The sequence below is a fragment of the Chlamydotis macqueenii genome, chromosome 1, assembly GCF_036417535.1.
Source record: "Chlamydotis macqueenii isolate bChlMac1 chromosome 1, bChlMac1.mat, whole genome shotgun sequence".
Classification (NCBI taxonomy): Eukaryota; Metazoa; Chordata; class Aves; order Otidiformes; family Otididae; genus Chlamydotis; species Chlamydotis macqueenii.
Window position 1 is genome coordinate 63,686,356 of NC_141556.1, and position 22,010 is coordinate 63,708,365.

At 35.3% G+C, this 22,010-nt stretch overlaps 1 protein-coding gene across 2 annotated transcripts in view; it reads right to left on the reverse strand.

Moving 5' to 3' along the window:
- KDM7A (lysine demethylase 7A) overlaps positions 1-22,010 on the reverse strand; it is a 69,825-nt gene that overhangs the window by 14,679 nt on the left and 33,136 nt on the right. For both annotated transcript variants that reach the window (XM_086754684.1, XM_086754675.1), the window contains exons 3-14: positions 20,317-20,434; positions 19,261-19,421; positions 17,163-17,304; positions 16,710-16,896; positions 15,865-16,027; positions 12,465-12,552; positions 11,641-11,747; positions 8,703-8,794; positions 4,382-4,471; positions 3,296-3,505; positions 1,692-1,807; positions 1,013-1,170 (exon numbers count right to left, since the gene is read on the reverse strand). In XM_086754684.1, the coding sequence (XP_086610810.1) occupies positions 1,013-1,170; positions 1,692-1,807; positions 3,296-3,505; positions 4,382-4,471; positions 8,703-8,794; positions 11,641-11,747; positions 12,465-12,552; positions 15,865-16,027; positions 16,710-16,896; positions 17,163-17,304; positions 19,261-19,421; positions 20,317-20,434 (1,632 nt within the window). The remainder of the gene's footprint in view (positions 1-1,012; positions 1,171-1,691; positions 1,808-3,295; positions 3,506-4,381; positions 4,472-8,702; positions 8,795-11,640; positions 11,748-12,464; positions 12,553-15,864; positions 16,028-16,709; positions 16,897-17,162; positions 17,305-19,260; positions 19,422-20,316; positions 20,435-22,010) is intronic.

A 22,010-nucleotide genomic window follows, 5' to 3' on the forward strand; every position in this document is an offset into this window, starting at 1 on the left:
CCTAGGCTGACAATGGACTTAAATGTTGTTACAGATTGTTGCGCAGGAAACTAAAGGAACTGTACATCTCCAGAGGAGTCTTGTTACCTTTTAAGTGTTGACATCAGTTTCCTAATACACGTCCCTCTGAGCCCTTGTAAGCTCTACTGTGAAAGGATGTGACGTGTATAATTAAACAGAGAGCTCAACAGCTATGTCAAGGACCAATTTGTCACTGCATACAGAGAGTGCTATTAAAAATGGGCACTGAAAACAGGCATTCAATACTGATACTTTACTAACGCACTATGCAATCAGCACTGCTAAGCACTTGGCAGGAAGGCTTGAGGCCACAGAAAGACCAAAAAATATTAACTCCTAGTGAAGGATGGTTTGAAGTATTGCAAAGTGGGTTTGAAGTGTTTTACAGATAACCTAAATTTTTCCCCAGCCTTGCACATTCCTGCAAAGGTTGAAAGTATAAGATTTTATAAATGCTGATCTATGTTTGATCTCTTGTATGGAATAAACCTATTCATTAGCAAAACATAATTGATCATACAATTTTGTATGTAATTGCCAAATGGGATAGAAATACAGCTAGATAAGACAGCTTTAAAATTAGCTGGATGTTATGATCTTTTATTCTCTACAGTGAATGATGTGATGAACTTTTCACACTGAAGTCTATTTTGGTCAAAAAAAAAAAAATAAATAAATCAGCATTTGTAAATTATGAAAAAAACCCAAAAGGAACAAACACCCATCTAGAACACCAACTAAATCTTCACTCTGAAAAATGCTCTACATCATGGCACTAATATAAAAAAGGTGAGTTTTACTTTTCAGCTCTGTCCTGTTACCTTCTTCAGTAGACAAATAATATTTGACAAATGTTTTATAATATTACTTCTCTAATCTATTAATTTATCCTCTTTAGACTCTGGTAAAATTTCAGTCAGACTTCACAATAGTCAGACCCTCTTCAAGATCATCAAAATGTTCAACTGATAGGACTTAGAGACAAGCTTACTGTTCAGTGGTTTCTGGGCATCTGCATTCCCTTCTCCTTCAAATCCTGAGGACTGGTCTTCTACCTTAACAGTCGTCTTTTTTGACCTTGTTCTGTCATCTTCGTCTTCACTATCTGCTGTGTAAAGACTCCGATCTGTAAATGGGCGTCTCTCATCTCTGTCTCACAGGAAAAAAAAAAGTTATTCTTACAAACCTGAAGCAATTGTTTTCCTTTCATTATTTACAATATGGTCTCAAGACAACAACAACATCCTCTTATGCTCATCTCTTCATTCTGAATTGTATGTATTCCCATTTTATTCCCTGTACAACTCTCATTTCCATAAAGGTGTGAAGTTTTACACCAGAATATTTCTACTGCGAATCACTTTATTGGATATATACAAAACAACCGTTTCAACTTTGAAGCATTCCCCTCAGCTCAGTACAAACCCAACTGAGCAACTGAATAAAATGCTGTAACAAAGGGACATGAAAAGAATCTCCTCCTCTTCACTCTATAACCACGGCTCCACTAGGGGACAGCAGACACAACAGACAACACATTCCTTCTATATTCCTAACATTACTCGTGAAAGGGAACTCAGAGCTCCACAAACATAAAAGAAATGTTAATAATTAGCATGCTCCAGACCATAATGATTAGGAATAACTGATGCACAATCAACCTTTTGTACCTAATTATTCTTCCATTTGACAGCAGAAGGCGAAGATCATTGTCTTTTGTTCGCCAGTCAGGTACTGTAGAAGATGGCTTGTTAAATCTCCCGTTCAGTTTCGAGCTTGTGGTATCCTAAAGAAGTAAAAGTAATGTTGCTTATTTCTATAAATTCTACTGTTTTTTCTGCACTCCACAAAAGCTTAAACTTAGCACCAGGATGGTAACCTTCCTGATAACCAACTGAAGAAAACTTAGACAAAATATGTTTGCATGTAAAAACAGGAGATTGCATCTTCTCCTTCCTTGAATCATCTGTAGTCTCTTGAAGCTTCTGAAACAACTAGAACTTCACTATAATATTCCTTTTTATGTTTTCTTTGGAGAATTACCACTGTATTCAAAGCAAAGAAATACCAATGGAGACAAAGCTTTTAGGCAAGCCAAAAGCTGGGCTTGAAACTGGTAAGGCAACTCTTGGATTTGGTATCTGGTCCCCGGAACTAGTATCCCAAAACTGATTTACAGGACAGTAAAACATCAATAATGGAAAGTAACCTGCCATAAGCAGAACTTTCTTAGCTCAAAGCAATTCACATTTGACATATTCTGAAGCAATCTGCGATACACTTATGAGCTAAACCAGTAACATGTAAAATATTATTTTTCACAAGTCAGTACTGATAGTGAATAATATATTTCTCCATTAAATGACAATGACTAATACTCCTAAACATGTGTCTGTAGCAATGAACTGCACAGGTTAACTACTTGTGGTAAATTTTAAGTTCAGCTTCCTGCCTTTGAGGGCTAAATCAATGTTTGTTCTTCATGCCTTACAAAGATCAATATAAAGACCCAGATCAGTATTTCTCCACTATGACAGCTCATCCTGTCCCAGCTAAATTTATTTATTATGACAAATGCATTATTAGCAATTCTTATTCTCAGAAAGCTACTTATTTCCTTTCACAAAGCTACTTATTTCCATTCTCTCATTTATTCTTCTATCTGTTGCTGTTTTTTGAAATAAGATCATCAAACCTGCAAAAAATAATTTTTCAAGAAACTACATTTCGTTCATTCACTCCATGATACCTTTGTAATACGACCACAAAGTCCACAGCTCCACAATGGAGGCCAAAGGCAGCCTTAGGCTTACTAGTAGGGAGGCATACAGGAAATAGGAACATGACCAAAAACCAAGGCTAATCAAATTACAGCAACTGATCTGTAAGAAATAGCCATCTAAAAACACAGAGAAGCAGGCTGGGTCACAGCCTCATCCAAATCAAGGCTTTGCAAACTCCCTTGTCTTCACAGACCTGATTCAAAGTAGCACTTGATTGCTACAGCAGTCCTAATTCAAAAACTATACTTGAAGTAGAGAGCGGATTTCAGAGCACCTTCTGAACAAAAAGGCTGAAGGAACCTCCACAAAAAAAATTACTGAGGAAGAGAGAAATTCCTATAAGGAAAACTCAAAAGAGAGAAACTGAAAAGATATCTATCACATGACAAAGAGTAGTAGTCTATTCCTATGCATGTTAAAAGCTTTTCCCTTTCAACAGAGATTTAAAAACTATTCTTGTTCTGTTTTTCTTGCACATAATGGACACTTGCCTCCTCCCATGGTGACATCTCCAGCCTTTTCAGTACCTCTCTGGTGTGGAGTTCTAGGATGTCCAAATTAGAAGGAGTTTTAGTAGCATGGTCTCGCAGTTTCCTCACCCTTCTTCTGGAGTGGTGAGGGGAAGTTGTTTCATGTGAAGACCGTGAAGTTGAACACACACCAAGAATTCCCTGAGTTTTAACTAGTTTGCTGTTTTCCTCCTTTAATTAAAAACATGTACTTCAGAACAGACTCAGAGGAATAAACCCACATATTTAAGTGCTGCTTCTTATTCACTTAATAAAACGTAAATTATATAAATAAAATGGTTAGACCTTTTAGAGAAGGACTACATATTTCCTGTGGATTTCATTTTCAAACCTTAGTTCTACTGCACCTCTTTCCCATTTGGGGCTTTTATACTCTCCCATAATAGCAGCGCTTAAGACCAGAAGTTACCACCAAAACATAAGGTTTTATTCATGAAGGCAGCATAGGGTAGACATGTATTGTACCCAACAGATCACATTTCTCTTCAGTTCTCAGAACTGTTCTCTCCACGTGCAAATGTGAGAATTTTTCAAGAATCAATATTCATTAAGGAATAAACAAGTAAAACACTGGTATAGGAGTGGAAAAAGGACAGAAAAAAACCTCACTGACTAACAAACAGTGACCAAACATTAAAAAAAAAAAAAAAAGTGAAAGAGATGACAACTGGACTAGAACTAACAAGAGGGTAGGATAGTGGAATATGCACAAAATTTGAAATTAAACTCTTTAACAACATATTCACAGTAATTATTGTAAGTTGTTATAAATGAGAACATTTTAGAAATACCAACCTACAAATATTTTCAACATTAAAATTATTTTTTAAAAAAATTACACAAAACATCCTCGCTATACATTTTCTTTATCTGAAATACCCCAGCTTAGTATTCCTAACAGTTTTCCTCTTGATCTTCTACCATTAAACAAATGTTAAATAAATTAAAAGGTGAATACAGTCAATCAGAAGCTAACTACTATGGAATGCCCTGATTCAAATACTTTTTTTTTTCTGCAGGCTTACGCAAGATTGCCTCAGTTCTTACCTCTACAGAACGAATCACTTTTGAGAGCTCTTTTATGAGGTGCCCAGGCCTAATGTTATCTGGAATTTCAAAGGCATGTTCTGTTACAAGCTGTATGCAAAGAGGGAAGAAAAGATAATGAATTTTTTTTTTTCTTATAAAAGCAAAAATAATATGAAATAAACAAGTATACAGGGAAAAAAATTAAAAGGAAAACACAGATTTATTTCTGTAGTAATGACTGCAAATTGCCAGGACAGATACACACACACATAGACACTGAAGTTTCCAGTCCAAGCTTTAAAAGGCAGCAGATATCTCTCAGTGTCTCTAAGAGTCACAGGAAGGAGTAATACAAAGCCATACTGACAACTACTTAATTTTTATTTTTTCCTCTCAGTATAATAAGCAGCTTCTTTTTTTTCCTTTAGTATGATTAGTATAGAGCCACACTTCAGAAACTCGTTAGAGTAATGACCTTCAGAAACAGCTAAAGACTAAAGGAATTTCACCATGCCAAAAAATCTAACGAGCAAATAAAGAATAATAATCACTAACCAACACACAGTTTTTTAACCATCTACCTCACATTTTGCTTTTTAAGTTACTTTCTCAGCTTATTTAGAATCTAATAGGTTGGAGAAAGCAATTAAAAAAAAATTATTCCTTATTAAAAAAATTCAGGAAGCCATGACAGTTTATGTTCCCTTTAATCCTCTGAAACAGTATCAGAGACAGATTTCCTATACATACATTACTAATCCGAGGAAGCCCAAACACTCTACATTAAGATCTAGTAAAAAATATGTGTAATATTTTCTATGTACAGTTTAAATGTGCCTCAGAACACTTAGTTAGAATTAAACAGACAAAACAGCACTCACACATAGACCAGAATGACTGACATGAATTCTGGTATCCCCTTAATTGACTATTTAAATGGAAAAATATCCCACAAACACTTTCAGCTACCCACATTTCAAAAATGAGATTCAGCAGCAAAATTATTGCTAGAAGCAATTTGATACTGTATATGCATTTCACTGAACCTGGCTTCCTCTCAGTCATTAAAACAAATGCTCTCTCCCCCTCTCAAAAACCCAAGATGGATGTATAACCATGGTATAATCATTCATTTCAGTGCCATTAATCTTACAGGAGAGATTAAATCAGTTGCTATTATTTACTATTGTTCATCCTTTGAATGCATCACCTCTACACATGCACACTTGGGAATATAGCACCTCTGTCACTAAATTGCGTACTTTCTCCAGCAAGTTACTTGTCATTTTAGGACCATTCAGTCTTTTCTACTTAAGGACTTCACTCTTCCAAAAGCCTTCCTGACCATGAAGGCTTCAAGAGGAAGTGACTGATGCAATCCTTCAAAACACTGACTTCAAAGTTTCTCTGGTTTAAAAATGCTGAAAAGCCTTTCTAATGCAAACACAGTTTATATCAGAAGGATATTATTTTGCCATTATGACTTATAGTAACTCTTTGAGGAAACTAAGTTCCACTGACAAGCTCACTTGTTTGCCACTCTAAAAGGTACTTATTTACACCAAAGCTTTCTCAGTTTCAGCTGTGACAGAGTTTAAAAAAAAACAAAAAACAACAAAAAAAAAAACCCACAAAAAAAACCCCGAAAAAATATCCATCCAAGTAACTTAAATATGCAAACAAATTCAAAAGGATGTATAACCTGACAGTCTGACAAAAGGAAAGGACAGGTAGTAAATACAAATACCTACAGACTCCATGTCTGAAAAATCATTATCATCATTAAATAACTTGGTTTTAAGTTGTCTCTGCATACTGCTTCTTGGGAAAGCAAGAAGCAGCCTTTGAGACCAAGGAATTCTCTTGTACTAAGGAGAACAGTAGCAACAAAATGGCCTAAGTATGTCAGATGTAAATTGCAGGTAAAAAAATAATGAAACAAAGAGCTTCAACAAATGGTTTTGTAAATGTTGGAAATACACAGAGGAAAACAAAACTTGCCTTAAATCAAGAGCTACGGATAAAAAAATTGAATCCACCCATCTTTGGAAACTAGCATCACAATGAAGTATATCAATACTTAAAAACACACACACAAAATTACAAATAAAATTAAAAATAATAAACCCCACATCTCTCCCTCCTTACAAAAAACTCTGATTTTTTTTTTCTTTTACAACAGCTATTAATATTAAAAAAAAAAAAAAAAACCCACAGAACAGTTGCTCAAAATAATCTTACTGGCACATGAACCAAACATCTGAAAAACTGAATCTGAGACCTGTTGCTTATGCAAGCTGGCAGGAAGCCAGAACTAAAATTCAAGAGCTCACACAGCTGAATAGGTTATCATCTCTATTAAGTACACCAACTAACCTGCAGACTTATGATCTGCACCAAAGTAATCAGAGGATACACATACTGATAAAAACCTTGCACAAACTGAATTCAAATCAAGATAGGAAAACTAAAATAATTTTAATAGTACTCAATCTCTCTTCTCAGCATCTTGTCATTTTTGGCCATTTTAAAATATTGCGGAAATGAAGATACTGCAGCCCTGCTGAAGATGAGTTTGAAATTCTCCAGCAAATAGTTTAAAGCAATTCACTAAGATAATTCACATATGTATTGAAAAGACATACTCCATAACACAAATGTGAAACCTCATGAGTAGGCTTCTCATTTGTGGACTACTCATTTGTCATTTCTTTTTCAGACTCTGGCTGAAATCCCCAGCATAAGATGATCACATAGCAACGTACAGAGCTCCTCCCATCTTCAGCTGCATACAACTACAATCCTATCATGTACAAAGAAAAGATCAGCTCGCTTATGAAACAGTAGCCATAAAAGATGAATGCAAGGTACAAAATACGATAGTTGGTGGACAGCAGACAACACTGACTAGATCACTAATGCTGCGCAGTTTTTTCACAACTAAAGCATCTGTTCAGCCAGAGGTTTGGGAATACTCACAGGTCTCATTAATAAGCATTCAGAATGAAGCAGTGCAATTAATTTTTTTCCACAGAAAAGTAGGAAACATATCACATTCTAGATGAAGTATTAATCAAACTACCTAATGAGCTACTAGACAGTACACAAATGCTACAATACTATGCAACAACAATCAAATTCCAATCCAATTTCAAATTAAAATAAGCATTTATACAGGCTATGTTTGATCTCAGTTAGCAGCAGTGTGATTACTTGGCTTGCTTATTATCCATTCCATGGATGGGGAGATAGCTTGGATTCACACATGGTTCAACAGCTTAGGCACAACATCCTCTAAATACTGCTACACTGCTTACTAGCTAGCTTTGATCCAGAATGGCATAGACAAAGGGACACTGGAGAACCAACTTAGAGGTGTTACAGGGTGCCAGCAAAGGTACTCCTGGAATTAGTAATGCTGGACCTCAGCTGACTCCACATAGAGTAACCACCCCTGCATTTGCACCTCATGTTCAGCTCCACAAAGCTCATTATGTTAGATACAGCACTGTGCAAATATCATACCTGTTAAATAGTAAATTCTCTTACAAGGAGAACTTGTGGGCAGAAAGACCAAACAGATCTCCAGGAGCCAGTTCAAGTCAGCATAGCCAGCAACAAACTAGAATTAACAAGCTCTGACAGAACCAAACTGGCTGTCAGTGAAGAGCACTGCCCAGAAGCACAGGTTCCAAGAGGGCTTATTAGCTCAGGCACATGAAAAAACACAGGGAGTTTGGCCAGACTCAGTGCTGCGCCAAAACAAATAAGCTTTCCTGGACAGCAGAGCACCAGCAAAGCAAGCATAGACCCCATTAATGATTTTACAAGAGTCAGCCACTGTTCAGCAGTGAGAGTATTCAAAGTTAATACCCTCATCTGAATCTAACCCGAGTCTTCAGCAATGCAGGTGTACCTGAAATGTACTCTCCAAAGCATTGACATTCATGGAAAACACTAAATACCAGGGCATTCCATCCCTCCATTGCCTCAGACTAGAATGAATCGACTATATAAACAAATTTGTTAGAAAAAGCACCATCTTATTAGCTTATCCTCTAGCATTCTTATCCCATCCTGAGGTGAAGCAATATTCTACGTCTACCAGCTACAATACAGGAGCTTATGAATCGGTCTAAAAAGATTTTATTAGCATCACGGAATATTAAATTGTCACAACTATTCTTCCCCAGATCAGCAGTACATAATCACTGTAGAGTCTTTCAGTACTCATTAACACATAAAAATAATCTTAAACTTTAAAAGGGCACAGACCTTCACTTACTTCTAAATCAAAACAGAGCTCACCAAAATAGCAAACAAAATCACTTATACTTACTTCTTTTTTCATCCATAATTTTAAAGCAGTAAGTAAAGCCTTCACTCCTTGCACTAAATAGCTTGGAGGCTGGAAACCATCTTCCCTCAGTTCTAAAAAGAATTTAGAAATATACCAACAATGAAAATAGAACGATACCTACTGATACCCAGCCAATAAAGTTGCCATTATGTAACAGCACAAAAAAGGCAAAATTGTGCAGGTAAACAAAACATGACATCCTGTATTTGTGTGCATGCTGTAATAAAAAAAAAAAAAACCAAACAAAAAAACCACAACAACTCAACCCTAAAGTGATTCTATGTAAAATCTTTTTTTTTTTCACTTATTCTTGCATAAATTAGGGATAGTTTACAACATGCTAAATGTCAAGTAGAACAAAACAGACCTAAAATACTGAACAAGAAAAAAAAAATATATTTGAAGAAAGAAATCACTTTTTTTTTTCCAGAAATATTTTAGTCAAAGGGGACCAGAAGGATGTGGGATGTCTCTCTTGAATTAGAATTCCTATTGCTTATTCCCATACATAAAGCACATGGTTCACACCAGCATACTTCCATTCCCCAAACTTTCTGTCACCCTTCCAAACATCACAGTTCTCCCTCACACAGTTTACATCACTTTTTCCCCCAAAATTAAAGGGAGTGTGGGGTGGAAATGTAAATCACTCTGCTACAGAAGGTGCTCTTCTTAAGAAAGCTGGTGCTCCCAAGTGATTGCAATCCCTTTTCAACTTTCTCTTTCCTTCATGGGGAGGAGGAAAAAAAAAAAAAGGAAAAGACAAGTCCTCCGTAAAGAGTCAAAAGTAGACTGCAACCTCTCCCCAGTGTTCCTGATAAATATTTCCACTTGTCAATAGCAAGCAGACCAACCCTACAACAATTTGGCTCATTTTATTCCTTTAAAAGAATACACTAATAAAACACTATTCTTATGGATCATGTATTAGTCTGCGGGTATATAAAAGGGGAAGTTCTGTTACTAAACCGCTGTTCTTCCCTCAAAGATGCCTCCTACTTGTTAAAGGGTACAAGAAGGAGTGGCAGGTCTTTGGGTTGCAGCAGAAGTCTTCCTGCCCACTAGCTGACACAGTTGATAAAATTTTGAGAATACAATGCAGCACCATAGGCTGGATTTTTTAGCTGTAATAGAAAAGACTGCATGACACAAAAGTAATTAAAATTAATGAGTATCGGATAGATTAACAAGTTACCTATTCTGAAGCCCCAAGAACTATGAAGAAAAATAGTTTAGGTGACTGCCACAACACTTATAATACCGTAAATCACTTTTTGCCAATGAAAAGACAAAATCAAAGTGTTTATGGCCCTGTTATAATTTTCTAAAAAGAGCTAGAAAAATACATTGTGCTGATTTTGCTTATGTATTCAAGGAACCATGGGATAAAAAGGCGAGGGGTAAGAGGGGCGGGGGGAATAAACACAGGACACAACTCATAGTTAGCTAGATTATTAAGAAACTTATATTTCAATGATTTTCCAGCAGGAATACAGCTCCTATGCCTTCTGACAAGTGTGCAAATTTTAAATACAAAGGTATGAGACCACTCAAAGGAAGCTTTCAAGAAAAAAAAATACTCTTAATTGAGTATTTCCTTCCTTTTTGGAAGGAAAAATTTTCTGCAAGTTTGTTCTATTTGGTAATATTTCTAAGTTGCTTGCAGAAACTTTAAGTGCTTATTTAGGAAACAAGGGTTGTTCAACGCCTTTATTTGCTGAAAGGAGAACAGATAATTTTCAATAACTGTGACTATTTTCATACTAGAAAAAGGTTACACGAGATTCTCGTCTCTTCCAGAGCAGAAGCTGGATGCAGCAGCCTCCTCCAAAGGTTGATTTGAAATACATCATTTGGAATATGATATTTATTATTAAGATTAAATAGAACACGTAGAAGGCAAGATATTTGATAAAAAGAAGGTGAAGTCAGACAGGCACTCTCTCAAGCTCAATTATACATAGGTACAGACATAGGAACTATGGGATTAGACCAGGAAGTTTGGAAAGGACTGGCAACTGTCAAGAACAAGAGGCTGTTGAGATGTCTATTGACAAGCACTGGTAAAAACAATTTAACACAGCTCATAGGAACCAATGCATCTTTCCTACAGAAGCTGTCACAGACAACTTTCTCTTCACAAGAAAGAGCAGAAGTCAACAGGCAGGCTGACTGAAAACATCAGAGAAAATTGTACAAGCACAAGAAAACCTCTACATTCAGCTGTGAAGCCACTGAAAAGAAACCCACAGATGTAAGTTAGTGGGATCGCTTAAGGAGAGTAATTTGTTGAAAGAAGGATAGAAAGGCTACCAAAAGGTACTCAGAGATCTTAAATGATACAGAAGAAGTATGACTAAAAAACTGATGCCACTGAAATGAGTTTCTTATCTTCCTTAACACGGTCTTTTTAGAGAATGCCAAATTAATCCTATTTGGCTAGCAGTATAACTGCACTGTACCAGGATTTCAGATACTCTGTCTTGATAATGTAGAACATTTTCATTGACCAGATACATCATCAGCATTGGATGAAAAACACTAACACAACAGCTCAAAGGTTCCAGCAGCATGCTACGAAGTGTTAGTTACTTGCATACCCAAGTGCACTAAGATTTCTGCACAGTGCAAGTTATCCTGGAAACCTTTAATCACTAAAGTAGTGTTCAGAAAGATCATTTACTAAAACCAAGAACTGCTGGATCTAGAACTGTCACAGCGCAGCATTCACTAAAAACTGGTTAAAAAATAATGTGACTTCAAAAAAAAAAAAAAAAAGAAAAATCAAGTCTGGTTTTCCAGCTTAAAAAGTTTCCTCTGTTCACACAACAGCAGTATAATTTTCTGAATTATCAATGAAGAGAAAAATAAATAAAAGCAGATACATGTATATCTCTTAAAACAAAACAAGGATTACCTTTCAATGTTTCCAGTAAGTTTTTGGCCACAAACCAACAGATGGCTTCAAAGAAAGGAAATTTGAAAAGATCCGGGGTTTTTAGCCTCTTCTCCATTTCATAACACCTGAATAAATAGTAACATTACAAGACATGAATGTTTTAACTATCAAATTCATTATTCAACTATGTAATCATTCAAATTGACACAATGTCCAAAATAAAATAACCATGGCCATGATAAATAAAAGAAGTCAAGTACCACACAGTTAAATCCCAACAAGACCACAGACAAGATTGAACTCTGGTCTCATCCAGGCTCTGACCTTATCAAGTCTGACTGCGGCACTTCTAAGAATAAAGTTGGACTTCATAAAACTAGGATACAAACCCAGTATGTGATCTTTTAACAGATGGAATTTTATCAGGATTCCACTGTAATAAATAAAAACAATATGTTTAGAAGACAGCGCCACATCTTGGACAAAAACTAAATACAGCTGCCCTTAGAGCAATGCTGACTTGAGGATGCTCATTTCAACTCAGTGTTGCACACCTGGGCTTGCTCAGTTTTGTTTTACTCACTTATACTAATCTCCAAAGTAGAGTTTTTCGCTTTTCTTTCGTTCACTTAAATTCTTGCACACCCTTCATTTTGTTTTTGAAACAAGCTTTGCAAAAGTGAAGTAAGAATATGTGCTTGATACAGTTTAACTGAAAATGCCTCTATTGTCTGTTTGAGAGCCTGTACCGATTTGATCCTGGTTAAAAGCATGAAGAAAAGTATCTATTAAAAGAATATCCTACTTACTGATGAAAATGTATAGGAAAAGCTGAGACTAACCTGAGCTGCATGCCAATATTGAGGTTGTGCAAAAAGTTTCCTCCAAAAGCCATACAATCCTGAGATGTGAGCACAGCATGAATCCAGCCTGAAATGATAGACTCTGAAACTTAATACATACATGTAAATTGTTCTAAGACTATTTTAAAATACATATATAAGTAAAAAATGCTGTAACTGGAAACAAAAAAAAGCAAACACATTTTTATTCTGTGCTGAGAACAACCAATCTAAATTTTAACAACATGTAAATTACAGTGTTTCGGAAATCTAGTGGAACTGTACTTTTCTGAAGGAGTTAAGAGCAGATTAAGACATTTTTACAGGGGATGGGAGGAAGCATGCAAGACCATCAGTGATTTTTTTAAGTACAAATTTCCAAAAGTTTTCCCTCCAATCAACAAAAATAAGCAAGTCAGTAGAGGGAACACATACTGAATAAAAGATAAAGTCACAAAAATAAAATAGAAGTTATATTTCTTTCAATATTTACATGTTACTTACAGTAACTAAGCTGTTTGCACAACAAAGTCATTTAGCAATACTGAAGTTTCTCAAATGGAAATTCAGAAGTAGTTCCACTAATTATTCTAAATACAGTCATCTTAATTCCAGAGAAATTATGATCAGTTTTAAACTTAGTCTAGGCACTCCAACTATACAAATTTGTCACATAACTGAAACAGTTGTCCTTGGGAACTCCACTATTCAACATGGCAAAGCACGGCCAACATTATGCTATCAATCTAGCTAATTACTACTGGATAATTTCAAGTAAGTACACAAAACAACATACAATATTAGCTTTCCAATTAAAAACAGTTACCTTTAAAATTTATACAGTGCATCTTTATTGTAAATAAACTACAAACAGTTTCTTCTTTCCAGGTTTTCTTTTTCTGATTTTGTGCATATACAGGTGATCTTTTGGCCATACATTTGCAGATCATTTCAAGATTTGACTCAGCGTAGGCAAGATGTACAAACACAGGAAGTTCCCCAACTTAAGGCAAGATCAGACCAAATCACAAGCAACTATATATTGCAAACTACCATTAAATCCATGCCCTAATTCAGCTACGAACAACCAGTTCCCGTTGTTGTGGTACTACACGTAAAAGACCAGAAACCTATCAACTACACTGACTAAGCAACATGCCTACTACATAGCCAGGGAAGGAAATTATAAAATGGTATATGAGAGACTGTAGAATACAGTGGCACATGCAACCTAATGGTTTTTTTTTTTTAATTAATGTTATACTTTGTTCAGTTTTACTTGTGTTCTTTGGGAAGTACAGTGCAATGAAGATTGCCTTGTATTACCAGCTGCATTTGACATTTGTTAATATGGTTTCAATTTTTCACTCTTATCATCATCACTGTACATAAATACCTCTGACTCTCCAAGGAATAGGTGTATTTTAATCCTTTAAACACACATCTCCCCAGACACTGACAAAACTGACAACAAAGCATCACCACTGTTGCACCAGCATCAAGGATTTTTATGGCATATGTGTATCATCTAAAGGATTTCAATTTTTTTATACTCCTACTTGCTATTTTTACGCTGTAGTTTTCATCAAGGTCTATGTAAGGAGGCAAGAAAATTTGGTGCAGACCACACAGAGTATCTGGAATAATATTTAAATAACTCCCAATAGCCTCCCAGTTAGTGCTATTCATCTACACACAAGATTAATTTTAAATCAGAAGTCTAGTCTGAACATATTTCAGAGATTATAAAATAATTATGACATCCGCTAGCATCAGTGCAAGCAAGAACACTGAAAGTGGTTTTCAGAAGACATCAGGGTTTTTTTAAAGCCTTTAATCGGTCTTACACAATTTCCCATTTTTCAAACACCTGTCTTGAAAGCTAGTTTAATTTATTGGTTCTTACACTATACTCCATCATTTGTATATGAATATGTATGTGTGTATACACATACACACACGTATACACACATTTACATTTAAAAGTACCATTTTATGTGTATACACACACAAATACACATATACATGAAAAATAATCATTTTACGATACTTTTATTTTTGGTCACATTATAGTGACAGCTTAGATTCAGTTGATTACTTGGAAAGCAGTAACTATCTGTAAACATCTGTGGCTCACAATAAAGTTCTTCATTCTGTAATTCTGCATTCTTTATTCACAAGCCATGAACTAGAACAGTAAACACTAAACCTCACAGGTAGAGAGCTGAACTATGAGAAAAATATAATAGTCTGTCTAGGAAGTCCATGACAGAATAAGGTACTGAACGTAGTCTTCAAGGCTTATTTCACAAGTAGAATCATGCAGCATTTTCCTTCTCTGTGTATTTAAAGCTTCCTCCTCCCAAAAAGGGAAGACAGTATCCAGCATAAATCTTTAATAATAAAATAATGAAAATACAATAAATTAACTGGCACTCGCTTTATCGACAAAATATGGTTTGATTTATTAAAGACTTCTAAGTTTAGAGTATTTGGGAGTTTGGGGCTGGTATGTTTTGTTTTGAGGATTTTTCAGTGTTTTTAAAGTAGATAAAGTTAATTCTTTCAGTGCTTCTCGTTTCTTAAAAATGCCCTGCAATGTATCAGATGCTATTAGGTGATGGCTACAAGAAATGTTGTAAAAGAAAATCAGAACCATGCCTCTGCATAACTTAAAGGAAGTTGTCGAAATGAATTTATGAACTCTACAGTTTCATAAAATTTATCTACAAATATCCTTTGATTTTTAATAAAGGAATTAACATGAATTCAATCATATATTCTTCAATCTTATTCAGGGACACTTTCATTTTGATTCCGAGAGTCTCTACAGGCTATACCGCATTTTACATCTCCTTACTGACAGAAAACAAAAAATTAAAAAAAAAAAAACCAAACACACACACAAACAAAACACACCAACAGCAACCAAAAAACCCACCCAGCTCTTATTTTTAATCCTCTGGCCTACAGCATAAACAGTTTGTATGTTGTTTTTGTAATAATTTTGCCTAGTAGGTCTTCAAAAGTTCAAAAGCTGTAAAAAGAAAACTGTATTATAAAATTAAGGTAAGAATTCAGTCTGGATATCTATCAAATAATGAACAATATATGTTCTCTGAATTTGAACTATTTCCCTGATACACAAATTAAGCTTTAATTTATTGTCTTACAATTGTGAAACAAACAACCCTTTCTTTCCCTCACAACTGTTTTTACTGTCAGGCAACCTAAAAAGTTAACTACTTGTTTTGAAAATCTAAATTTCTAAATTTTTTATTATTCTCTGTTACCCAGAATTTTAGGAGAAACCAAATGTTGCTAACACAATCATTTTAGGACACCCTTAACTCCTGGTGATTAACTATACTAAGTCCTAGTAATAAGGGTAAAATCTTACCTGTTGGAACAAATAACGTGTGTCCTTGCTTCACAACACATTTGTAACATTTGTCAACCTTGTCCCCAAAATATACTTCACTCTGGGTGACAGATGAACTCCAAGACTCATATAGAGCCAAATTTTCATCAGTAGGCTTGATCAAATAGAATATCTTCTCACCCTATTTAACAAAAATATGAAATAAGTAAATGAATGTCCTCCGGGAGGCATACTACAATCTCTGAGTAATTCCTAATAAAGTAACAGACTGATCTAAATGGTAAGTATTCCATATTTCAACTATGAAACACTGTGGCTTCCTAGCCGCCCCAATGTTTCACAACTGTAACCCACCAAGTTTAGTCAATAGTACGCTAACCAGCTGGTGTCTTGTGACATAAAAGAAGCAAACGAACCAACCAAACTTTTCATTAGAGTATAAAAATACCAGCTTTCATGAACACTTTATGGATATATGCACACATGCCAAATGAGAAAACATTAGATGAAATTTTGCCTCTTCTATGATGTAGACCATGGATTCATGGCCAAAGTTGGTGCAAAAAATTAGAAGTTAAGTATGTCAATAATTTTTAGAATGCATTTTTTTTACACTAAAATCTCACTATATCACCTACCAGTCTACTAAAATGATCAGTCAACCAACTACACTCTAGAAGTCATCAACAGCATGCTAAAATAAAAGCATAAAAAATGTAACACCAACAATCAGCAATTCACTTTCAAGCTCCTCCCCTGGATTTTAAGCACAAAATTTCATACAGGTGATAATGTCATGGCAGAAAGCCACATGCTGAAAAAATTTTCTTTCACAGAGTCATAAAATCAAGAAGCCTTCATACCCAGAGAACATGATACCAAACTGATGTTCCTCCAAAATCGATATGAAAATCCGTATAACTGTCCTGGACACCCATCAAGCAATACTTCTGAACAAAAGGCTTAGGGAAGACAGAATCATCTGGCCAATAGTTTTCCACCCATGAAAGCTTTCTGGCAATATCTGGTACTTCCACTAATTCAGACATCCTTTTAAAATAAACAAACAAAAAAAGAATCATAAATATAATCAAGATTAAGTATACTTCTTTTTAAATTACAACTTTAGATTTTTGTTTCCTACAAAGTTATTACTTATGAATTAATAAAAATGTTTTTATAGCCGCATTACATCACGGTAGCTACATAAAATACGCAGTCTCCTATCTTTCCCACAGACATTATATTCCTACATATACTGTTTAACTTAGTGAAAACCCACTTCCTACAAACAAAGAATTGAAGTCAATACTCACTTTGTGTCTGAGAATTCCAGGCTGATCACATTCAATACTTTCGGTCGATCAGGATTTGTGAAATATTTAATATAATTATGGAGTTTCATTTTACTGTCTGCTTGTCTTGCTACATCTATCACGTCTATCACTTTGTCACCACCTGTGAAAAATAGGATGACTTTCTTAAACCTATCACAGACTAAAAGAGCCAGTTAAGGTGTTTATGAGAAATTTAACTCTTTTCCAGCCTTTATCAATACACTTCTGCACAAAAACTCTACTACTGTCATCATTCTCTAGGAACAGAGACAAATCAGTATAAACAAACTTTTTATTAGGTCTCACTTTAATTGCTATAATCACCTCAGGACAGAACTGAAAACATTCTAAAAAAATAAATCCTCTTTCCTGTGGTTAACCAAAAGAAAAAAAAAAAAAAAAACAGTATAGGACGACTGTGAAAAAAATAGGTTTGTGTTGGCAATTGGAAAGACTAGCGTAGAGAGAGTTATTGCAAATCTATTCCTCACTCTTCCTATTAATAATCATCACATCACTTGAGTATTTAACACGAAGACCACTGAGAATTCTTTACAAATAATAAATATTACTGATCACGGCTTGTAATTCTTATTAAACTGCACTAAACTTGTGCCATAATTCTTAGTTTTTAAATAAAAACTATGCAGGTACTCCTTCACAAACATTCTACAGGTCCACTCCTACTCTCTTTATATACATGCGTAACTCTTAAGTACACAGTAATTTCATTGATTAAGTCACAAGCATGCTTGATTTCTGAAGACAAGGACTGGTTTACATATTGTGTATTTTGAAGTGACAGATCTGTAGAACTAGACAAGCAAGAAGCAATCTGTAGCCAAGAGAAAGGACTAACAGCAACATTATAATAGCAGTTGATTTATGTCCATTTAGTTAAACAACAGTCAAATTTTACAATTAATTTTGGAATGCTGAAATGTATCTAGACGTACATTGTAATTACTTTTAAATTGCAAGTTAGTATAATCTCAATAAATTCCAATTGAAATATTATTTATTCAGTTTTCTTATTTTTAATTTCTATTATTGAAAGGTATATCTGTGGCATTCAATTTTTTTCCCCAAACTGGAGAACCTGGCAGATCACAATATATGTATGAGAATGAAAAGACCAAGTTTCTTTCTGAATCTTGAAGAGGCAATATTCCAAAATACAAGATTGAGAAGTACCACAATTACAATTACACTTTAAAGTAGAATACATTACTGGTTATAATCATCATAATGGTGACAAGATTCCATACACTATGTATTTCCTCTGTTCCAGTAAATACTCATGGACAGAAAAACTACTTTCAGCATACATCATTATATTAGGTTATCACAAGAGCCCAGACAAGGCCATATACGGACTTCTCAACTGTACTGTATGTTACAGGAAACGTCATGCTGCAATTGGATCAGTCTCTATTTCTCTGTACTGCACCCTTACATCAGGTGGAAAGAATTAGAGACTGTCAAGAGATTTGATAAGAAAGAAATGGTCTTTCAGAAGCTCTAGCTCTCCCGCCAAAGGAAGCCAAGGTGTGGAATTTTCCAGGAAGAAAGATTTAATTCAGAAATGTAAATTACCGAGCCCAAAATATTGAGTTTTGCAATATCCTAACTAATGATGAAACTTCATTGATCGTAAGAGTGATTCATTCAATTCTCACAAAAAGAACTATCTTAAAGGTTATTATACTTTATTGGTTTACAATACACAGCAGGGAAAAGGAAGAAAAAAAAAAAAAAACAAAAAAAAACCCAACAGCATTCAGTGTTTAGCTTGCACCAAAATTAACATGTCTGAAAGGTGATAAGTAAGGCTGTACTCCTATCATCTATCTACCACATACACACACACACAAAAACCAAACCCAAACAAACAGGAAAAAAACCAACATGCCTACACCAAAACCATAACCTTAATTTTACTCTCTGCTAGTCTTTCGTTTAGAAGTAATTCAATTTAGGATACACATTTAGCAGCCTGGAAGCTCTTATAATCATGTAAATATTCATTTTAATTTACAGACAGGATCATTTGCAAGTACTCCAGAGTGACTCTTACCTACATAGCGTTCCACATCTAAAACGGAGAAAGTTGGCGGAGGAAGTCTGAGCCCCAGACCATCTAATTTAGGAACCATAATTGGAACATCAAACCCATGTTTCTCCAAGTATCTTTGTGTCAGCTGGCTTCCATGCATTTTCAAAATGACTTCATCAGCACTGATGGAAAGAAACAATGGAATATTAGCAGAAAAGCATCCTGCAAGCATTACTGAAAAAAAATTATGTCACAGTTTGGGGCAGGATAGATGGGAATGGCTACTTTTGAATCCAAAAGAAGTGGACCCAGTACTATGATATTAAGTATGTAACTAAAAGACAAAGAAAACAACCTAAACCAGCAAGGAAATGTTTACTGTCATGCATATCTGGGAACTCATAGTCTTTCTATGTGACTGAACACAGTAATTTAAGAGGATGGGGAAAAGGAATTCTCAGAGAAGGCATTAAAGTACATTTTGGTAACAACAACAACAATCTCCTTCAAAGAATTGTAAGTTATGTTTCAGTGAGATAGCTAACTGCAGACAGCTCAGGATAAAAGTATGACCATGTTTCTCCACTTTCCTCTAAAGCATGTGAGAATAGATAAGACTACCAGCTTATACAAATGTTCTATGTTGTTTGGAATGAAATTGAGGACTACTCAAGGATTAGAGGGATAGACAGACAATATTCTAAAAAAAAAAAAAAAAAAAAAAAAACACCAAAACAAAAACACACCACAAAAATCAACCACTCCTGCTACTGTTCCCATTCCCCCACAAAAACAAACCAACCCCCAGAAATTCAATCCCTGACACCACCTTGTAGCAGTCCCATCAGACAACATATCCCAAAGAAAAATTGAACAGGGGAAGATACTGCATGAGAAGGCAAATGTATTCATCTGAAATAGGAATGGGGCAGGGAGGATTCTAAAGGAGGAGGTAGTTGTCCTCAACATTCATTTTCTGAAATAGAAAAAGGTTACTCACCTCCCCTGAGACACACTCAGACAACAAAGTTTCTCTATTTTTTTAACTGAAGCATGTAAGTAAGTTAGCTTCTGTACCTTGGGAAAGAGCGAGCCCGCAGTTGTTTAACAAAGGTCCGTGTTCCAGCCTGCACTGGTTTGGAACCATCATCCAACTCTGTGTAGTCATGTCTGTGCCAGTTCCTCCTCTTCTTCACTACAAGTTTCAGAAGGATTAAACTTTGAGTTAGTTAAATCAGATGGCTCAGATTAGCAGTCATTACATCAGTGAGCCAGACGTGTCTCAGTTATATTACTAGGATTAACAAATTTTATTGTTTATGCAAGTAATGCTCTACCTATCTGCAACAAAAAATCTCCATGACACCTGACAGTAATCCTCTATACTTCTATAGCTCCTTCTACGTGAGAACCTCAGTGCACACCATACACAATGATTTAAGACTCCCTATCCAGTGCAGCACAAGTAAACAGCAGCATCCTTAAAGTTGACCAAATCTATAAAGTCAGCAACAAAACTAGAAATAGATTTTTAATTTCCTGAGGGTCAGACTTTTTTTTTTAAATAAACAGAAGAATCATACCTCTTCAAGATGCACAGACTTCATTTTACATATTAACACAGAATTAACAGGACCTAATCCTATTGTGCTATCTCACCATATGAGCATACCCAAATCCATCCAGTCTGATAACGTTGCTACTATTCATACCATACGCCATTCAAACCCAAACCACCTTTCTTTTATCCATTGCTTATATCTCCATAATGGTTTTGAGTAGAAACTGTTTTGGGCAGGTATGATCTTTACTACACAAGCACAATACATATAATGCAAGCACGGCACCTCAAAACAATCAGCTACCGAGTTGTTTGAAACTTTAATGTACTATTACAACATATTAACAAAGAATAAAGTATAAATTCATGTTCTATTACAATTTTGGGAATTTGAAACTGATAGTTCAATAGCAACTAAATTGCATTTTTAACAGTTCCCTATTCTTAAAGGGCCAAGAAAAATGAAAAAAAACCAGACAGTCTCATAAAAACTGCTGTGTTGGTCTCCCCATTACAAATGACACATACAAAAATGAGGAAAAAAAAAAAAAGTAATATAGAATCACAGAATGGCTTGGATTGGAAGGGACCTTTAAAGATCACCTACTTCAACCCTCCTGCCATGGACAAAGACATCTTTCACTAGACCAGGTCACTCGAAGCGCCATCAAATCTGATGTGGGAACACTTCCAAGGATAGGGCATCCACAACTTCTCCAAGCAACCTATTTCAATGTCTCACCGCCCTCATAGTAAAGAATTTCTTCCTTAGATCTTACCTAAACCTACCCTCTCCCAGTTTAAAGCCATTACCCCTTGTCCTATCACTACAGACCTTGATAAAAAGGTCGTCATCTTTCTTATAAACCCTTTTCTATACTGAAAGGCTGTATTTTAGAACACAAAGCAGTATGCAGCCTCTGTATCTGAATTTTTTTGGCCTTAAGTGAAGCAGAGGACAAAGTAACTTATGCTATCATTGGGAACTTACTGCCGGTCTTCAAATTTTCGTCATTTTTGTTCAACTTATTTCATAATGGATATTTCATTAATTCATCTTAATCAACCACTCATTCAGTATCTTTATAAATAAAGAACACAAGCCTCCTGCTTTGAAAGGAAGCCCTCAGTTGTATTATCTACCTGTTTGTTAGCAAAATGCACTTTGGAGCACTTGACAAATAAACCTGTATCTCCTGTCCTCAAACAT